Source organism: Leptodactylus fuscus, chromosome 2, assembly GCF_031893055.1.
Source record: "Leptodactylus fuscus isolate aLepFus1 chromosome 2, aLepFus1.hap2, whole genome shotgun sequence".
Lineage (NCBI taxonomy): Eukaryota > Metazoa > Chordata > Amphibia > Anura > Leptodactylidae > Leptodactylus > Leptodactylus fuscus.
The window spans coordinates 52,550,291-52,572,441 of record NC_134266.1 but is presented as its reverse complement, the minus strand read 5'-3'; the positions used below and the strand labels follow the sequence as shown (position 1 = coordinate 52,572,441).

The following is a 22,151-nucleotide window of genomic DNA, read 5'->3' as shown; positions in this document are numbered from 1 at the left end:
ATATATTGGGGTTATAAATACCCTCATTTCTTGCTACTGCCATATAGTGCCAGTTTCTGACTGGTAATTCAAAGAATATATTGGGGTTACGTGCACCCACAATTTTTACTACTGGTATACAGTGCCATTGTCTGACTGGGAATTCAAAGAGTATATTGGGAATACAAATACCCTCATTTCTTGCTACTGCCATATAGTGCCAGTTTCTGACTGGGAATTCAAAGAATATATTGGGGTTACGTGCACCCACAATTTTTACTACTGGTATACAGTGCCATTGTCTGACTGGGAATTTAAAGAGTATATTGGGAATACAAATACCCTCATTTCTTGCTACTGCCATATAGTGCCAGTTTCTGACTGGGAATTCAAAGAATATATTGGGGTTACGTGCACCCACAATTTTTACTACTGGTATACAGTGCCAATTTCTAACTAGGAATTCAAAATGCGCAAGGCTCCCGGAAAGGGACGTGGACGAGGCCGTGGGCGAGGTCGGGGGAATGGTTCTGGGGAGCAAGGTAGCAGTGAAGCCACAGGGCGTCCCGTGCCTACTCCTGTGGGGCAGCAAGCATTGCGCCACTCCACAGTGCCAGGGTTGCTTGCCACATTAACTAAACTGCAGGGTACAAACCTTAGTAGGCCCGAGAACCAGGAACAGGTCTTGCAATGGCTGTCAGAGAACGCTTACAGCACATTGTCCAGCAGCCAGTCAGACTCTGCCTCCTCTCCTCCTATTACCCAACAGTCTTGTCTTCCTTCCTCCCAAAATTCCGAAGCTTTACAGAACAATAACCCAAACTGTCCCTGCTCCCCAGAGCTGTTCTCCGCTCCTTTCATTGTCCCTCAACCTGCCTCTCCACGTCACGATTCCACGAACCTAACAGAGGAGCATCTGTGTCCAGATGCTCAAACACTAGAGTCTCCTCCATCTCCGTTCGATTTGGTGGTGGATGACCAGCAACCCACCCTCATCGACGATGATGTGACGCAGTTGCCGTCAGGGCATCCAGTTGACCGGCGCATTGTGCGGGAGGAGGAGATGAGACAGGAGTTGGAAGAGGAAGTGGTGGATGATGAGGACACTGACCCGACCTGGACAGGGGGGATGTCAAGCGGGGAAAGTAGTGTGGATGTTGAGGCAGGTGCAGCACCAAAAAGGGTAGCTAGAGGCAGAGGTCAGCAGCTTAGGCGAAGCCAGGCCACACCCGGAATCTCCCAAGATGTTCCAGTTCGTACCCAGCCCCGAAAAACTCCCACCTCGAGGGCACGTTTCTCGAAGGTGTGGAGTTTTTTCAAGGAATGCGCCGAGGACAGATATAGTGTTGTCTGCACAATTTGCCTCTCGAAATTGATTAGGGGCTCTGAGAAGAGCAACCTGTCCACCACTTCAATGCGCCGTCATTTGGAATCCAAGCACTGGAATCAGTGGCAGGCAGCAACGGCAGGACAAAGGCCGCCTGCCGTTCACGCCACTGCCACTGCCTCTGCCACTGCCTCTGCCTCTGCCACTGCCACTGCTGACTGTGCTGGCGATGCACTCCAGAGGACGAGCCAGGACACCACTTCATCTGCCTCCGCCACTTTGTTGACTTCTACCTCATCCTCCCCTGGTCCTGTCTTATCTCCTTCTCCTGCACCATCAAAGGCACCATCAGGCGTTTCTTTACAACAACCCACCATCTCTCAGACATTGGAGCGGCGGCAGAAATACACTGCTAACCACCCACACGCGCAAGCCTTGAACGCCAACATCGCTAAACTGCTGGCCCAGGAGATGTTGGCGTTCCGGCTTGTTGAAACTCCCGCCTTCCTGGACCTGATGGCAACTGCGGCACCTCGCTATGCCGTCCCTAGCCGTCACTACTTCTCCCGGTGTGCCGTCCCCGCCTTGCACCAGCACGTGTCACTCAACATCAGGCGGGCCCTTAGTTCCGCGCTTTGCACAAAGGTCCACTTGACCACCGACGCGTGGACAAGTGCATGCGGACAGGGACGCTACATTTCACTGACGGCACACTGGGTGAATGTAGTTGAGGCTGGGACTGCTTCCCAAACTGGCCCGGTGTACCTCGTCTCCCCGCCTAACATTCCTGGCAGGGACACGAGAAGAACACCCCCCTCCTCCTCCTCCTCTACCGCCTCCTCCTCCGCCACCGCCTCCTCCTCCGCCACCGCCTCCTCCTCCGCTGTTAGATTGACCCCAGCTACGAGTTGGAAACGTTGCAGCACTGGCGTTGGTAGACGTCAGCAGGCTGTGCTGAAGCTGATCAGCTTGGGGGACAGACAGCACACTGCCTCCGAGGTGAGGGATGCCCTCCTCGATGAGACGGCAATATGGTTTGAGCCGCTGCACCTGGGCCCAGGCATGGTCGTTTGTGATAACGGCCGGAACCTGGTAGCAGCTCTGGAGCTTGCCGGACTCCAACATGTTCCATGCCTGGCCCACGTCTTCAACCTAGTGGTGCAACGTTTCCTAAAGAGCTACCCCAATGTTCCAGAGCTACTGGTGAAAGTGCGGCGCATGTGCGCCCACTTTCGCAAGTCGACAGTAGCCGCTGCTAGCTTAAAATCTCTCCAGCAACGCCTGCATGTGCCACAACACCGGCTTTTGTGCGACGTCCCCACACGCTGGAACTCAACGTTTCAGATGTTGAATAGAGTGGTTGAGCAGCAGAGACCTTTGATGGAATACCAGCTACAAAACCCTAGGGTGCCACAAAGTCAGCTGCCTCAGTTTCACATCCATGAGTGGCCATGGATGAGAGACCTTTGTGACATCCTACGGGTCTTTGAGGAGTCCACAAGGAGGGTGAGCTCTGAGGATGCGATGGTGAGCCTTACAATCCCGCTCTTGTGTGTTCTGAGAGAATCCCTGATTGACATCAGGGATAACTCAGATCACACAGAGGAGTTAGGGATAGCATCCGATCCGTCACAGCTGGAGAGTAGGTCCACACATCTGTCCGCTTCACTGCGTTTAATGGAGGAGGAGGAGGAGGAGGAGGAGGAAGAAGAGTTGTCCGATGATGTGATGGTGATACAGGGGGCTTCCGGGCAACTTCGAATCGTCCCATTGTTGCAGCGCGGATGGGTAGACATGGAGGATGAGGAGGAAATGGAGATTGAACTTTCCGGTGGGGCCAGAGGAGTCATGCCAACTAACACTGTGGCAGACATGGCTGAGTTCATGTTGGGGTGCTTTACAACCGACAAGCGTATTGTCAAAATCATGGAGGACAACCAGTACTGGATCTTTGCTATCCTTGACCCCCGGTATAAAAACAACATCTCGTCTTTTATTCCGGTAGAGGGGAGGGCCAATCGCATCAATGCTTGCCACAGGCAATTGGTGCAGAATATGATGGAGATGTTTCCAGCATGTGACGTTGGCGGCAGGGAGGGCAGTTCCTCCAGTAGGCAACCAAGTTCTCACCGGTCCACACAAACGAGGGGCACACTGTCTAAGGTCTGGGACACCTTGATGGCACCCCCTCGCCAAAGTGCCGCCACGGAGGGTCCTAGTGTCACCAGGCGTGAGAAGTATAGGCGCATGTTGCGGGAATACCTTTCCGACCACAGCCCTGTCCTCTCCGACCCCTCTGCGCCCTACACGTATTGGGTGTCGAAGTTGGACCTGTGGCTTGAACTTGCCCTATATGCCTTGGAGGTGCTGTCCTGTCCTGCCGCCAGCGTCCTATCTGAGAGGGTGTTCAGTGCAGCCGGTGGCATCATCACTGACAAGCGCACCCGTCTGTCAGCTGAGAGTGCCGACCGGCTCACTTTGATAAAAATGAACCACCACTGGATAGAGCCTTCATTTTTGTGCCCACCTGTGTAAAGCACCCCAACATGAAACTCCATGTCTGTACTCAACCTCTCCAATTCCTCCGCATCCTCATACTCATCCACCATAAGCGTTGCACAATTCTGCTAATACTAGGCTCCCTCCAACATGATTTCCCCCAACTCTGCTGGTTAGAGGCTCCCTCCACCCTGATTTCCACCAACTCTGCTGGTTAGAGGCTCCCTCCACCCTGCTTTCCCACAACTCTGCTGGTTAGAGGCTCCTTCCACCATGAATTTGCCAAAACTGGGCTGTTTAGAGGCTCCCTCCACCATGAATTGGTCCAAACTGGGCTGGTTAGAGGCTCCCTCCACCATTAATTGGTCCAAACTGGGCTGGTTAGAGGCTCCCTCCACCATGAATTTGCCCAAACTGGGCTGTTTAGAGGCTCCCTCCACCATGAATTTGCCCAAACTGGGCTGTTTAGAGGCTCCCTCCACCATGAATTGGTCCAAACTGGGTTTTTTAGAGGCTCCCTCCACCATGAATTGGTCCAAACTGGGCTGGTTAGAGGCTCCCTCCACCATGAATTGATCCAAACTGGGGTGGTTAGAGGCTCCCTCCACCATTAATTGGTCCAAACTGGGCTGGTTAGAGGCTCCCTCCACCATTAATTGGTCCAAACTGGGCTGGTTAGAGGCTCCCTCCACCATTAATTGGTCCAAACTGGGCTGGTTAGAGGCTCCCTCCACCATGAATTTGCCCAAACTGGGCTGTTTAGAGGCTCCCTCCACCATGAATTTGCCCAAACTGGGCTGGTTAGAGGCTCCCTCCACCATGAATTGGTCCAAACTGGGGTTTTTAGAGGCTCCCTCCACCATGAATTGGTCCAAACTTGGCTGTTTAGAGGCTCCCTCCACCATGAATTGGTCCAAACTTGGCTGTTTAGAGGCTCCCTCCACCATGAATTGGTCCAAACTGGGTTTTTTAGAGGCTCCCTCCACCATGAATTTGCCCAAACTGGGCTGTTTAGAGGCTCCCTCCACCATGAATTTGCCCAAACTGGGCTGGTTAGAGGCTCCCTCCACCATGAATTGGTCCAAACTGGGGTTTTTAGAGGCTCCCTCCACCATGAATTGGTCCAAACTTGGCTGTTTAGAGGCTCCCTCCACCATGAATTGGTCCAAACTGGGGTGGTTAGAGGCTCCCTCCACCATTAATTGGTCCAAACTGGGCTGGTTAGAGGCTCCCTCCACCATTAATTGGTCCAAACTGGGCTGGTTAGAGGCTCCCTCCACCATGAATTGGTCCAAACTGGGTTTTTTAGAGGCTCCCTCCACCATGAATTTGCCCAAACTGGGCTGTTTAGAGGCTCCCTCCACCATGAATTGGTCCAAACTGGGCTGGTTAGAGGCTCCCTCCACCATGAATTTCCCAAAACTTGGCTGTTTAGAGGCTCCCTCCACCATTAATTGGTCCAAACTGGGCTGGTTAGAGGCTCCCTCCACCATGAATTGGTCCAAACTGGGGTTTTTAGAGGCTCCCTCCACCATGAATTGGTCCAAACTTGGCTGTTTAGAGGCTCCCTCCACCATGAATTGGTCCAAACTGGGGTGGTTAGAGGCTCCCTCCACCATTAATTGGTCCAAACTGGGCTGGTTAGAGGCTCCCTCCACCATTAATTGGTCCAAACTGGGCTGGTTAGAGGCTCCCTCCACCATGAATTTGCCCAAACTGGGCTGTTTAGAGGCTCCCTCCACCATGAATTTGCCCAAACTGGGCTGGTTAGAGGCTCCCTCCACCATGAATTGGTCCAAACGGGTTTTTAGAGGCTCCCTTCACCATGAATTGGTCCAAACTTGGCTGTTTAGAGGCTCCCTCCACCATGAATTGGTCCAAACTGGGGTGGTTAGAGGCTCCCTCCACCATTAATTGGTCCAAACTGGGCTGGTTAGAGGCTCCCTCCACCATTAATTGTTCCAAACTGGGCTGGTTAGAGGCTCCCTCCACCATGAATTGGTCCAAACTGGGGTTTTTAGAGGCTCCCTCCACCATGAATTGGTCCAAACTTGGCTGTTTAGAGGCTCCCTCCACCATTAATTGGTCCAAACTGGGCTGGTTAGAGGCTCCCTCCACCATGAATTGGTCCAAACTGGGTTTTTTAGAGGCTCCCTCCACCATGAATTTGCCCAAACTGGGCTGTTTAGAGGCTCCCTCCACCATGAATTGGTCCAAACTGGGTTTTTTAGAGGCTCCCTCCACCATGAATTGGTCCAAACTGGGCTGGTTAGAGGCTCCCTCCACCATGAATTGGTCCAAACTGGGGTGGTTAGAGGCTCCCTCCACCATTAATTGGTCCAAACTGGGCTGGTTAGAGGCTCCCTCCACCATGAATTGGTCCAAACTGGGCTGGTTAGAGGCTCCCTCCACCATTAATTGGTCCAAACTGGGCTGGTTAGAGGCTCCCTCCACCATGAATTTGCCCAAACTGGGCTGTTTAGAGGCTCCCTCCACCATGAATTTGCCCAAACTGGGCTGGTTAGAGGCTCCCTCCACCATGAATTGGTCCAAACTGGGGTTTTTAGAGGCTCCCTCCACCATGAATTGGTCCAAACTTGGCTGTTTAGAGGCTCCCTCCACCATTAATTGGTCCAAACTGGGCTGGTTAGAGGCTCCCTCCACCATGAATTGGTCCAAACTGGGTTTTTTAGAGGCTCCATCCACCATGAATTTGCCCAAACTGGGCTGTTTAGAGGCTCCCTCCACCATGAATTGGTCCAAACTGGGGTGGTTAGAGGCTCCCTCCACCATTAATTGGTCCAAACTGGGCTGGTTAGAGGCTCCCTCCACCATTAATTGGTCCAAACTGGGCTGGTTAGAGGCTCCCTCCACCATGAATTGGTCCAAACTGGGGTTTTTAGAGGCTCCCTCCACCATGAATTGGTCCAAACTTGGCTGTTTAGAGGCTCCCTCCACCATTAATTGGTCCAAACTGGGCTGGTTAGAGGCTCCCTCCACCATGAATTTGCCCAAACTGGGCTGTTTAGAGGCTCCCTCCACCATGAATTGGTCCAAACTGGGGTGGTTAGAGGCTCCCTCCACCATGAATTGGTCCAAACTGGGCTGGTTAGAGGCTCCCTCCACCATTAATTGGTCCAAACTGGGCTGGTTAGAGGCTCCCTCCACCATGAATTTGCCCAAACTGGGCTGGTTAGAGGCTCCTTCCACCATGAATTGGTCCAAACTGGGTTTTTTAGAGGCTCCCTCCACCATGAATTTGCCCAAACTGGGCTGGTTAGAGGCTCCCTCCACCATGAATTGGTCCAAACTGGGGTTTTTAGAGGCTCCCTCCACCATGAATTTGCCCAAACTGGGCTGTTTAGAGGCTCCCTCCACCATGAATTGGTCCAAACTGGGTTTTTTAGAGGCTCCCTCCACCATGAATTGGTCCAAACTGGGCTGGTTAGAGGCTCCCTCCACCATGAATTGGTCCAAACTGGGGTGGTTAGAGGCTCCCTCCACCATTAATTGGTCCAAACTGGGCTGGTTAGAGGCTCCCTCCACCATTAATTGGTCCAAACTGGGCTGGTTAGAGGCTCCCTCCACCATTAATTGGTCCAAACTGGGCTGGTTAGAGGCTCCCTCCACCATTAATTGGTCCAAACTGGGCTGGTTAGAGGCTCCCTCCACCATGAATTGGTCCAAACTGGGGTTTTTAGAGGCTCCCTCCACCATGAATTGGTCCAAACTTGGCTGTTTAGAGGCTCCCTCCACCATTAATTGGTCCAAACTGGGCTGGTTAGAGGCTCCCTCCACCATGAATTGGTCCAAACTGGGTTTTTTAGAGGCTCCCTCCACCATGAATTTGCCCAAACTGGGCTGTTTAGAGGCTCCCTCCACCATGAATTGGTCCAAACTGGGGTGGTTAGAGGCTCCCTCCACCATTAATTGGTCCAAACTGGGCTGGTTAGAGGCTCCCTCCACCATTAATTGGTCCAAACTGGGCTGGTTAGAGGCTCCCTCCACCATGAATTGGTCCAAACTGGGGTTTTTAGAGGCTCCCTCCACCATGAATTGGTCCAAACTTGGCTGTTTAGAGGCTCCCTCCACCATTAATTGGTCCAAACTGGGCTGGTTAGAGGCTCCCTCCACCATGAATTGGTCCAAACTGGGTTTTTTAGAGGCTCCCTCCACCATGAATTTGCCCAAACTGGGCTGTTTAGAGGCTCCCTCCACCATGAATTGGTCCAAACTGGGTTTTTTAGAGGCTCCCTCCACCATGAATTGGTCCAAACTGGGCTGGTTAGAGGCTCCCTCCACCATGAATTGGTCCAAACTGGGGTGGTTAGAGGCTCCCTCCACCATTAATTGGTCCAAACTGGGCTGGTTAGAGGCTCCCTCCACCATTAATTGGTCCAAACTGGGCTGGTTAGAGGCTCCCTCCACCATTAATTGGTCCAAACTGGGCTGGTTAGAGGCTCCCTCCACCATGAATTTGCCCAAACTGGGCTGTTTAGAGGCTCCCTCCACCATGAATTTGCCCAAACTGGGCTGGTTAGAGGCTCCCTCCACCATGAATTGGTCCAAACTGGGGTTTTTAGAGGCTCCCTCCACCATGAATTGGTCCAAACTTGGCTGTTTAGAGGCTCCCTCCACCATTAATTGGTCCAAACTGGGCTGGTTAGAGGCTCCCTCCACCATGAATTGGTCCAAACTGGGTTTTTTAGAGGCTCCCTCCACCATGAATTTGCCCAAACTGGGCTGTTTAGAGGCTCCCTCCACCATGAATTGGTCCAAACTGGGGTGGTTAGAGGCTCCCTCCACCATGAATTGGTCCAAACTGGGGTGGTTAGAGGCTCCCTCCACCATGAATTGGTCCAAACTGGGGTTTTTAGAGGCTCCCTCCACCATGAATTTGCCCAAACTGGGCTGTTTAGAGGCTCCCTCCACCATGAATTGGTCCAAACTGGGTTTTTTAGAGGCTCCCTCCACCATGAATTGGTCCAAACTGGGCTGGTTAGAGGCTCCCTCCACCATGAATTGGTCCAAACTGGGGTGGTTAGAGGCTCCCTCCACCATTAATTGGTCCAAACTGGGCTGGTTAGAGGCTCCCTCCACCATTAATTGGTCCAAACTGGGGTGGTTAGAGGCTCCCTCCACCATTAATTGGTCCAAACTGGGCTGGTTAGAGGCTCCCTCCACCATTAATTGGTCCAAACTGGGCTGGTTAGAGGCTCCCTCCACCATGAATTGGTCCAAACTGGGGTTTTTAGAGGCTCCCTCCACCATGAATTGGTCCAAACTTGGCTGTTTAGAGGCTCCCTCCACCATTAATTGGTCCAAACTGGGCTGGTTAGAGGCTCCCTCCACCATGAATTGGTCCAAACTGGGTTTTTTAGAGGCTCCCTCCACCATGAATTTGCCCAAACTGGGCTGTTTAGAGGCTCCCTCCACCATGAATTGGTCCAAACTGGGTTTTTTAGAGGCTCCCTCCACCATGAATTGGTCCAAACTGGGCTGGTTAGAGGCTCCCTCCACCATGAATTGGTCCAAACTGGGGTGGTTAGAGGCTCCCTCCACCATTAATTGGTCCAAACTGGGCTGGTTAGAGGCTCCCTCCACCATTAATTGGTCCAAACTGGGCTGGTTAGAGGCTCCCTCCACCATTAATTGGTCCAAACTGGGCTGGTTAGAGGCTCCCTCCACCATGAATTTGCCCAAACTGGGCTGTTTAGAGGCTCCCTCCACCATGAATTTGCCCAAACTGGGCTGGTTAGAGGCTCCCTCCACCATGAATTGGTCCAAACTGGGGTTTTTAGAGGCTCCCTCCACCATGAATTGGTCCAAACTTGGCTGTTTAGAGGCTCCCTCCACCATTAATTGGTCCAAACTGGGCTGGTTAGAGGCTCCCTCCACCATGAATTGGTCCAAACTGGGTTTTTTAGAGGCTCCCTCCACCATGAATTTGCCCAAACTGGGCTGTTTAGAGGCTCCCTCCACCATGAATTGGTCCAAACTGGGGTGGTTAGAGGCTCCCTCCACCATTAATTGGTCCAAACTGGGCTGGTTAGAGGCTCCCTCCACCATTAATTGGTCCAAACTGGGCTGGTTAGAGGCTCCCTCCACCATGAATTTGCCCAAACTGGGCTGGTTAGAGGCTCCCTCCACCATGAATTGGTCCAAACTGGGTTTTTTAGAGGCTCCCTCCACCATGAATTTGCCCAAACTGGGCTGGTTAGAGGCTCCCTCCACCATGAATTGGTCCAAACTGGGGTTTTTAGAGGCTCCCTCCACCATGAATTTGCCCAAACTGGGCTGTTTAGAGGCTCCCTCCACCATGAATTGGTCCAAACTGGGTTTTTTAGAGGCTCCCTCCACCATGAATTGGTCCAAACTGGGCTGGTTAGAGGCTCCCTCCACCATGAATTGGTCCAAACTGGGGTGGTTAGAGGCTCCCTCCACCATTAATTGGTCCAAACTGGGCTGGTTAGAGGCTCCCTCCACCATTAATTGGTCCAAACTGGGCTGGTTAGAGGCTCCCTCCACCATGAATTTGCCCAAACTGGGCTGTTTAGAGGCTCCCTCCACCATGAATTTGCCCAAACTGGGCTGGTTAGAGGCTCCCTCCACCATGAATTGGTCCAAACTGGGGTTTTTAGAGGCTCCCTCCACCATGAATTGGTCCAAACTTGGCTGTTTAGAGGCTCCCTCCACCATTAATTGGTCCAAACTGGGCTGGTTAGAGGCTCCCTCCACCATGAATTGGTCCAAACTGGGTTTTTTAGAGGCTCCCTCCACCATGAATTTGCCCAAACTGGGCTGTTTAGAGGCTCCCTCCACCATGAATTGGTCCAAACTGGGGTGGTTAGAGGCTCCCTCCACCATTAATTGGTCCAAACTGGGCTGGTTAGAGGCTCCCTCCACCATTAATTGGTCCAAACTGGGCTGGTTAGAGGCTCCCTCCACCATGAATTGGTCCAAACTGGGTTTTTTAGAGGCTCCCTCCACCATGAATTTGCCCAAACTGGGCTGTTTAGAGGCTCCCTCCACCATGAATTGGTCCAAACTGGGGTGGTTAGAGGCTCCCTCCACCATGAATTGGTCCAAACTGGGGTGGTTAGAGGCTCCCTCCACCATGAATTGGTCCAAACTGGGGTTTTTAGAGGCTCCCTCCACCATGAATTTGCCCAAACTGGGCTGTTTAGAGGCTCCCTCCACCATGAATTGGTCCAAACTGGGTTTTTTAGAGGCTCCCTCCACCATGAATTGGTCCAAACTGGGCTGGTTAGAGGCTCCCTCCACCATGAATTGGTCCAAACTGGGGTGGTTAGAGGCTCCCTCCACCATTAATTGGTCCAAACTGGGCTGGTTAGAGGCTCCCTCCACCATTAATTGGTCCAAACTGGGGTGGTTAGAGGCTCCCTCCACCATTAATTGGTCCAAACTGGGCTGGTTAGAGGCTCCCTCCACCATTAATTGGTCCAAACTGGGCTGGTTAGAGGCTCCCTCCACCATGAATTGGTCCAAACTGGGGTTTTTAGAGGCTCCCTCCACCATGAATTGGTCCAAACTTGGCTGTTTAGAGGCTCCCTCCACCATTAATTGGTCCAAACTGGGCTGGTTAGAGGCTCCCTCCACCATGAATTGGTCCAAACTGGGTTTTTTAGAGGCTCCCTCCACCATGAATTTGCCCAAACTGGGCTGTTTAGAGGCTCCCTCCACCATGAATTGGTCCAAACTGGGTTTTTTAGAGGCTCCCTCCACCATGAATTGGTCCAAACTGGGCTGGTTAGAGGCTCCCTCCACCATGAATTGGTCCAAACTGGGGTGGTTAGAGGCTCCCTCCACCATTAATTGGTCCAAACTGGGCTGGTTAGAGGCTCCCTCCACCATTAATTGGTCCAAACTGGGCTGGTTAGAGGCTCCCTCCACCATTAATTGGTCCAAACTGGGCTGGTTAGAGGCTCCCTCCACCATGAATTTGCCCAAACTGGGCTGTTTAGAGGCTCCCTCCACCATGAATTTGCCCAAACTGGGCTGGTTAGAGGCTCCCTCCACCATGAATTGGTCCAAACTGGGGTTTTTAGAGGCTCCCTCCACCATGAATTGGTCCAAACTTGGCTGTTTAGAGGCTCCCTCCACCATTAATTGGTCCAAACTGGGCTGGTTAGAGGCTCCCTCCACCATGAATTGGTCCAAACTGGGTTTTTTAGAGGCTCCCTCCACCATGAATTTGCCCAAACTGGGCTGTTTAGAGGCTCCCTCCACCATGAATTGGTCCAAACTGGGGTGGTTAGAGGCTCCCTCCACCATTAATTGGTCCAAACTGGGCTGGTTAGAGGCTCCCTCCACCATTAATTGGTCCAAACTGGGCTGGTTAGAGGCTCCCTCCACCATGAATTTGCCCAAACTGGGCTGGTTAGAGGCTCCCTCCACCATGAATTGGTCCAAACTGGGTTTTTTAGAGGCTCCCTCCACCATGAATTTGCCCAAACTGGGCTGGTTAGAGGCTCCCTCCACCATGAATTGGTCCAAACTGGGGTTTTTAGAGGCTCCCTCCACCATGAATTTGCCCAAACTGGGCTGTTTAGAGGCTCCCTCCACCATGAATTGGTCCAAACTGGGTTTTTTAGAGGCTCCCTCCACCATGAATTGGTCCAAACTGGGCTGGTTAGAGGCTCCCTCCACCATGAATTGGTCCAAACTGGGGTGGTTAGAGGCTCCCTCCACCATTAATTGGTCCAAACTGGGCTGGTTAGAGGCTCCCTCCACCATTAATTGGTCCAAACTGGGCTGGTTAGAGGCTCCCTCCACCATGAATTTGCCCAAACTGGGCTGTTTAGAGGCTCCCTCCACCATGAATTTGCCCAAACTGGGCTGGTTAGAGGCTCCCTCCACCATGAATTGGTCCAAACTGGGGTTTTTAGAGGCTCCCTCCACCATGAATTGGTCCAAACTTGGCTGTTTAGAGGCTCCCTCCACCATTAATTGGTCCAAACTGGGCTGGTTAGAGGCTCCCTCCACCATGAATTGGTCCAAACTGGGTTTTTTAGAGGCTCCCTCCACCATGAATTTGCCCAAACTGGGCTGTTTAGAGGCTCCCTCCACCATGAATTGGTCCAAACTGGGGTGGTTAGAGGCTCCCTCCACCATTAATTGGTCCAAACTGGGCTGGTTAGAGGCTCCCTCCACCATGAATTGGTCCAAACTGGGTTTTTTAGAGGCTCCCTCCACCATGAATTTGCCCAAACTGGGCTGGTTAGAGGCTCCCTCCACCATGAATTGGTCCAAACTGGGGTTTTTAGAGGCTCCCTCCACCATGAATTGGTCCAAACTGGGGTGTTTAGAGGCTCCCTCCACCATGAATTTGCCCAAACTCTGCTGGTTAGAGGCTCAATCCACCCTGATTTTCAAAACAAATGTTGGTGCCAACCTCAACTTACTACAAGGGCCAAATTCACTGCTGGTGACAAGCTCTCCTCACTGCAAGTGCCAAATACACATGTTTCAAGGTGTTTTCCTACTGTCAGAGAGGTGGTATTGAGTGTGTAAAGTGTGTAGTTGTTAGGCTGTGATGTTGGGGTAATAGAGGGTCTTTGGTGTGTTAGATGCCCCCAGACATGCTTCCCCTGCTGTCCCAGTGTCATTCCAGAGGTGTTGGCATCATTTCCTGGGGTGTCATAGTGGACTTGGTGACCCTCCAGACACGGATTTGGGTTTCCCCCTTAACGAGTATCTGTTCCCCATAGACTATAATGGGGTTCGAAACCCGTTCGAACACACGAACATTGAGCGGCTGTTCGAATCGAATTTCGAACCTCGAACATTTTAGTGTTCGCTCATCTCTAATAAGAACCACAGGAAAGACAAGGGCTGTGAAATACAACTTTGCTAGTGTTTCCATACACAGTATTATGCCCCACTGTGGACACCCATAAACAATTATTATACTCTGGGGTCTTTTCAGACCCCAGAGTATAATATTCGGAGACCCAGGGGGGGGATAAAAAATAAAAAAACACTGTTACTCACCTATCTCCCGGCTCCGCTGCAGTCCTCCGCTGTAGTCCACCTTCTATGATGTCAGGCGACACATGACCCGGGATGCAGGCCGGAGTCATGAGACGTCAGACGACTAGGCCTGAAGCCTGCCTGGATCGTGGAGGGGTAAGTAACAGTCTGAAAAGACCTCCGAGTATAATGATAGTGTTTGTGGGGCCCGCGGCGTCACTTACCGATCCTGGCCCTGCCAGGATCGGTAAGTAAATAGGGCCAGTTAGTGGCTGGAGTAACTCCAGCCGTAACAGCCTATTAAAAAAAAAAAAAAAAAAACCCGCAGCAGTAGCGGCTGTCGCCGGACCCCTAATGTCCCGGGCCCTGTGGCAGCTGCCTTTGCTGCTACAGTGGTAGTTATGCCACTGCTTATCCACAAAACAGGGTATAGGTGTCAAAATGCTGGGGCCCACAGTAAACAGGAGAATGGGGTCCTGAAAGTCCCCCAGAAAGAAGCTGCAATATTCGTGCCTGGCACTCCATTTACTTCAAGGTGACTGCTAGGACTACAATTTATGGCAGCTCCACTGAAGTGAATGGACTTCTGGTCACGCAAGGCATTGATGTTTCATTCACAAGGAGGCTTTAGGGGGATTTTTGGTCCTCCATTCTTCTGATCCCTGGAGGTCCTAGTGTTCAGACCTCAGCAATCTGACACTTATTCCCTGTGCTATGGATAGGGGATAAGTCTGTAAAGCCATAACCCATTTAAGCAATGATCTTTTTTTGGTTACCCTGTAGCAGTCAGCTACTCAAACGCCTTTGGTTTTATGAGGCCTTGTTGTTTTTACGGGATATTCCATCACTAGGGTATGCTATGACTGTATGAACTTTATGACTTCCACCATTTCTGAGAACGAAGCGGCTAGATGAACCCTTGTACGCTTTATCAGAGCTGTTTCCCTGCACAGTGAACTTCTCTATGCAGTAAGATGCTTCATTCTCAGGATCCGTGAATCCCAGAGGATAGGTCCTGGTGACCATAACATGATGGTTATAATATTTCTTATGTAAAAGAAATTCAATTAAAAACTAACAACTGTATGTCAGCTGGAACATGTTTTTCTACACTTATTAGGGCTAGTTCACACTGGGCAAAATGGTCAGGAATCCAGCTAAAAAAAAAAAGCCTCCCATTGAAATCAGTGGGAGCCAGTCATTTCCTTTTTCTGTGAGCGGTTTGTTCCCGCACGCGGAAAAAAAGAAGCGAGGTGTCCTTTCTTCAGGTCTCGCGGCCCTCTGGACCAGGCCCATTCATTTGGGCCTAATCCGGTGCAGAATGCTGCGACGGGATGCCAGTGCACTGCAATGGCATCCCTTCACGGCAGCCGTGACGTAATGCGTACACGCAGAACTCCGTGTGAATTAGCCCTTATATACCAGCAGCCCTAAATGTGTAAATATATAATATTCTCTACAACCATCTTAGCGGTGGCAGTTTTTTGTCTTCATTGGTTGCCAGTGGACATGATCATGAATGTGGGAACTTTCAATTGTCTGTGACTTGTCAGAAACCCAACCAAGATTTCCTTATTGTGGCCATGTTCATTGTTGGACTGAGGTTCCTGGAACCCACCAGATAAAATGATTCTGGGGATCACCCTCCAACAACTCTTAGGGTCCATTCACATGGAGGAAAATGGTGAGAAATTTGTTGTGAATGGACCCTTAGGAAAAAGACCATAGTATCTTTCAAAGTTGGGAGTCTTTTGCTATACTACTGTTGTGTTAGAGACTAGCCCTACTGGAGGATCCTCTGGTACTCTAGTACAGGGGTCCCCAACCGCTGGTCCGCGGGGCATGTTGCACCAGTCTGCGTAACGGCGGCGAGGAGTCAGCAACTTGGTTGTTGCTCATCGGGATAAGGTGAGCAAAGTGTGGAATTGAGCTGGGACCCGCTGTATGTCCGGGATTCTAGTACTATGCAGGACATTCAGCGGGTCTTGGCTCCACCCAGCACTCGCCTACCAAACTTTGGGCAACTTCTTCTTCTGTTTTACACTTACTTTCTGCCTCCATACTATCCCCTTGACATCCTTTGATGTCTTAATCATACCACTGTTGCAGTTCTCTATGCATCTCACTGCCATGCGTTCCACTATGGAATGCATGCGCTACTTCTGGTCGTTGGCAATGCCGATACCGGAGGTGCTTTTCTACACCCCCATGCTTATCCCTGCCCCCCAACCACACCCCTATCCACACCCCTTCCCGCCCCCACTGGGCCATAGAAAAATTGTCTTGCTGAAACTAATCCCTGGTGGAAAAAAAAGTTGGGGACCACTGCTCTAGTAGACCAGTCTGGACACTACAATGAGAATGAGAAGATAACCCGAACACAATAAGAAACTCACTACTGGTATAACTTTGCTAGTAAAAGCATTTATGAAGACTCTAAAATGTCAATTACTCCAGAAAATAAACAGACAAAAACTATTTGAAGAATTCAATTACCAAGAATAGATCGCAAATGGCCTTCTAGGGTTTGTAAGACAACATTCTTAATCTCGTGGACGTTTTTTCCGAGAAACTGCTCACAAGCCATAGCTAAAAGTTCCCGGTCAGTCATGATTTTCACCTAAAAAAAGAGGAAAAAAAAAAGAAATATATACTGTATATAAATCTATATAAGAAATTAACAAAAAAAAAAGTGTGAAAGCAGACAAGAAAAGATAGTTTACATCAAGTAATAAAAAGCATAAACAGCTCATGGTGTACATGACATATAAGACTCTTTATGGCATCCTGGGGGACAGTGAAAATCTTGCCGATTTCTTGTAATTTTGTTCAAAAAGTCATTATGACAAAGCCTGAATTACACAGTATATAACATGACCCTAAAGAACAGCTCCGCCTTACAGCCTCTCACTTTGTGGCACTCTACTGTCTGTACATGGGCTGCCCCTCTACAGACACTTCTGGCTAGAGCTGGTCATACAAAGTACAGATGTAGAAAGTGTTACGGTAAGGCCTGGTAATTCTCTAACAATCTCTGAAATTCAGTATACTTCCAATATGGAGGCTGGTGAGCATGGTGGGTAATTTTAATAGCTGTATCTCCAGGCTTGGAAAAGTGCTACAATATAAGGAATCTGCAAAATGAACATTCCTTAATGTGGCAAACGTTCATCCGGTGTCTGATACATGTATCTGTGCATTACCTGAACTATACCATTTGGTGGTTCAGTCAACCATCAAATGTGAATTGGGGGGTGGGGGGGGGGGGGAGAGGGCTCCTGACTTTCAGTGATGGCAGATTTTGGGGAGATCAGATTGATCAACTAGATTTCAACTACCTGTTCCTTTTTAGCTCAGGAAGACAGGTTACTCGCACAACTAGGATTGGGTTCTCCCTGAAAAATATTGAAAAAATGCTTGCAGAACTGTTCTCTTGGCACTTTTCAAGTGGATTTGGTGACAGAAACCATCACTTATACAGAAGTTTCTTCTCTAGTGTACTAACAGGGACGGAGGGAAATAACTAAAGCTTATTTTAGGCTGAGGTCCCACATTGTGGAAGCACAGCTTTTTTGTTGCAGATTTTGCTGCATTTTTTTGAGCCAAAGCCAAGAAAGTCAAAGCCAAAAGGAATAGGAAATATATAGGAAGTTCTTATTCTTCTACCTTCAGCCCAATCCACTCCTGGCTTTGGCTCAAAAAATCTCAGTAAGGGAGCCTTTACATGGAGTAAACGTGCGTGTATTTTTGCAAAATACATGTGTAAAAATAAGACTCCCATTGACTTCAATGATATTTTTTACACGTGTAAAAATACGCCTGTAAATTGTCATTGAAGTCAATGGGAGTCTTATTTTTACACGTGTATTTTGCAAAAATACACGCGTGTTTACTCCGTGTGAAGGCTCCCTAATAAAATCTTCAACAAAAAAAAAAAGCAATGTGGGGACATTCATGTTGCTTCTGTAATATTTTTTTTTTATTACAAATTTTATGATTATATTATGATTTTTTTTTTTTTAAGCGCGTAAATGCTACTTTTTGAACAGTGACCTCTGTAAGATTTACTTGCAAGATTTGTATCTGTGATAGCCAATTACTGAATACAATACTCATGTCTGAAATAGGTTGGTAACAAACTACATGCAAATACTATAATTCTTGAAGGCTAAGCTCACACCTACGCCTAAGTTTCCATTCTTCGAGTTCACTTGGTGACCCAAAGAATGGAAATCTAATCTGCTTAAAAAGTGGTTACCTGCGGAAACCCATTATAGTCTATGGGGTCTGCCAGATTTCCACCCAAAAAATGCAGAGAGAAAAGTTCTGCTTACAGGACTTTCCTCTCCGCATTTTTTAAGCAGATTGGAGGAATGGAACCCCGATTGGAATCCAGGCACAGGTGCAAGATAGAAAATGGACACCTTAAAGGGATTCAATCATTAAAATGGCATTTTTTCTCCCTAACACGTAGGAATAGCCTTAAGAAAGGCTATTCTTCTCCTACCTTTAGGGTCCATTCACATGGAGGATTTTGGAGAGGAAAAAAAACTGTTTCAGGAATTAGGAAATGGTTTTTTGAAGTGGTTTTCAGAGCGTTTTTTGAGGCTTTTTTAGTTTTTACGGCAAAAACATTTTTAGTTTGTTTTTTTTCCCTCCAGCACAGTGTATGGACCTTGATAAAACCGCTAGCGGTTTTTGCCAATTTCGCGCCTGAATCCACACCCAAATCCGCAACGTGCAATGGAAGAGCCAACTGCGCATGCCTAGAAGTTTGATGCCCAGCACCAGATGAAGATGGGCAGAGAGGCGTTCCAGACGAAGATGGAGGCGGCGTAGGAGATTTCTCTCGCAGCATTGGGGACACTCCCAGTGCTGCGAGAGAACTCATTTGTATATCGAAGAAAACCGGGATTTCTACTGAACGGCGGCGCGGAGAAGACATCTAAAAGGTAGGAGAAGAAAAGCCATTCTTAAGGCTATTCCTACGTGTTAGGGAGGGGAAATAATGTGATTTTAATGATTGAATCCTTTTAAGGCTGTAACACTGTTTAGGTTATGTGGATCCTTTTTTTTTTTTTTTTTTTTATGGATGCCATAAATACTACAAATGTGCACGCAACTTTACATGCGAGAGGGAAGTAAAACAAATACATAGCTGCACACCAACCAATTCGTAATAAGTGAACAATATACAATCTATGCAGAGACATTTTAGGTGCACACAAACCATAGTATACATATATAATAAGTGACGCTGACATGAAACACAGAAATCCAGGACATTAATAAAGACAAGTACATTACTACAACAATCCTAGGGGGAAAAGAATGACAATTTGTACATTTACTAGCAGACAATTTCATACATATAGCTGAATGGTTAATCTTTACATGGCTTTTAGCAAGTAACTGCACTTCATGCTATGTAAGACAAAGCAGAAGCATCACTGATCATGTAATACATTGATGATGATGATCTTCATAAGTCATATTTCGACTGCATGAACACAACCATATTACAGAGCTGTGCTATATGGATCCATAATAGGGGCCACAGAAGTCTGCATTATACTGTACCTGCAAATGGAGAAAGTTTTTGCATTCAGAAATTTTCATTTAGCAGTAAACGGAGGGGACAGAGCGCTGCAATTCAAAACTGTAGGGACTCCATGTGCAGAGGCCTAATAATGCATGCACACTCTGTTCACACTAGCATTTGGGTTTTCACATGGGTACCCGAAAAACGAAGACCCTGTATGTTTAAAAAGCGGTTACATGCAGAAATCCTGTAGACTACAATGGAGTCCTTTGGGTTTCCACCCGGTTTCTGGCATTTTTATACTGAAATTGGGAGAGAAAAGTCCTGATTTTAATTGGAATCTGGGATGGAGTCTTCTGTGGAGACTCAAACACTAGTGTGAACCTAGCATCAAAGGGGTTGTCCAGCCACAACAAGATACCCCTTTATCCTATGGACTTGCTGATCAGTAACGGTCCTACCATCCAGTTTGAAGGGAGTGAGTGGTTAGAAATAAATGCTGCCACTCCATTTATTTCAATAGGACAACTGGAGATAGGTAATTGGTACTTAAGCTATTTCCAGTTGTCCCTTTGACATGAATGGACTGGTGGCGAGTACTTCTAACCAGCCATTCCATTCAATCTGGGTTGTAAAACACCCCAGTTTTCTCATGATTGGTGGGGGTCCCACTCGCCAGCCCACAAAATCAGACTGTGGATAAGGTGTAGCTTGTTGTGATTGGACAACCCCCTTGTTTACAACAGTATATATACAAATAAATAGCAACAGGCCATATAAGTATGTGTAAAGGGGTATGCGGACAGCATATGCCATCAATGGTCAGTCACTAGAACTTCTGGCAATTCCATTAAGTAACTACTAAGCAATGTGAACCCTTATTTTAGTTCCCCTAACACAGCACCACCTCTCATTCTGGAGGTTTGTAGGAATTACAACATGGTGCTATCCATTTCAATGTGGCGAAGTGAGAAGTCTACACATAGTGAGTAGCAGTTCTCTGCCAGAGAAAAGCCCCGGGGGCTTTAATGTTTTTTTTTTAAGACAGTGTTAGGGTTCGTGAGTACAGAGTATGTAGATAATATATATATATATATATATATATATATATATATATATATATATATATATATATACTTATCAATGAGCAGCCCTGGTATACAGATCAGCCTTTGAATAGAAGCAGCAGGCCACAATGACTTATACAATAAACACCTTTAGGGGATGCTATCATTCAGACGACACTTTTCCATGTCGGAATAGGCTATTCTTCTCCTACCTTTCGTGGTCTTCTCCGCACCGCTGTTTGTCTACAATCCCGGATCTTATCGGTATGTAAATTAGCTCTCTTGCAGCACTGGGGGCGGGCCCCAGTGCTCAGACAGCACTGGGGGCGGCTCCAATGTTGCAATAGAACTCTCTCCAGCGCCACCTCCATCTTCGTCAGGAACGGTCTCTTCATTCCACAGGCCCCAAGAAAATGGCCATTTAAAATACTATGCAAGCGGCCATTTTCTTGTGGCCTATGCGCAGTCTTCTCTGCCCAAAGCCGGAGGCCTTAGAGGTTACAAGCCAGCGCCGGAAGAAGAGGCTGAAAATGACGCTGCTGAAGAAGAGGAGGCGGCGCTGGAGAGATTTCTCTCGCAGCATTGGGGACGCCTCCAGGGCTGTGAGATAGCTAATTTGCATACCGACAAGAACCTGGATTGTAGGTGAATGGCGGCATGGAGAAGACAACGAAAGGTAGGAGAAGAATAGACTCTCTTAAGGCTATTCCGACGTGTTAGTCAGAAAAGATGTCATCTGAATGATAGGATCCCTTTTTATATATTGAAGCAACCATGGGCCACAGTGAAGACATAGCATATGACTCCTGAGAAAGTATACTGGTTTGCTTTTTCCTTAAAGAAGACCTGTCAACAGGTATAAAAAGCCCAATGACCTACATCCTCACAATCACACCCACACTAATAGAGCCGATATCTTTGGAATAGCCAAACAGATTTGGATAAACAAAATACCAAAGTGCTCAGGGTGACCGCGCCAATCAGATGATGTATGTCATTGGGATTTTCTTTAAAAGAAGTGGCAGAATCAACTAAAAGCAATATTTTACTACCATGATGTAAACATGACAAATAACACAGAAGATGAATGTGAGATAGTCCAGTCTCTTGTTAACATCAAGAATGGTCAGTATCATTTCTAAATCTGCAGAACATGATTACTTAGGGTTACTACACTTTCATTTATAAACACTGGGTTTCTTCACAGCGATCCCTCTGCTTTAAAGTACATCCGATAGTTTTGTCACAATGTCCAACTTCAGGATGCCTGCCACATTTTTTTCCATGGGGAGTCTATGGATTGACCACTGTGTGAACAATGCAACACTATTGTTGGCAACAGCTATTCTGCCACATACTCTGTGCATATGCATGCTCAACTCAGGCTACGTTCAAAGTCCTGCAAGCATTTTTGGGCAGAAACTCGGTGGACCCCAATATAGTCTATGGGTTTTTGTGATTAACCACTTTTTAAGTGGATTGAGTCCCCAAGCGGGCCTGAAAAAAAACAAACAAAAAAAACGGAAGCCCCAGCACAGGTGTGAACCTAGAGTAAGCCGAGTGTCAATGTGTTTTCAACTTGGTAGGGGAGTACGCTTATCTATTCTATGGAAAAAAGGTGAGAGCATGGTGCAATCTAACTGCTCAATCCTCCATTATTCCCTTGACACCCCATACACACTAGACAGCTGATCGTCCCACCAAAATCAGATGTTCTCGCCAACATTCATCTATTGTGTGTGTT

The 22,151-nt window shown here is 48.5% G+C and overlaps 1 protein-coding gene across 2 annotated transcripts in view; it reads right to left on the bottom strand.

Moving 5' to 3' along the window:
• FLOT2 (flotillin 2) overlaps positions 1 to 22,151 on the bottom strand; it is a 73,056-nt gene that overhangs the window by 19,718 nt on the left and 31,187 nt on the right. For both annotated transcript variants that reach the window (XM_075263709.1, XM_075263708.1), the window contains exon 4: positions 16,295 to 16,418. In XM_075263709.1, the coding sequence (XP_075119810.1) occupies positions 16,295 to 16,418 (124 nt within the window). The remainder of the gene's footprint in view (positions 1 to 16,294; positions 16,419 to 22,151) is intronic.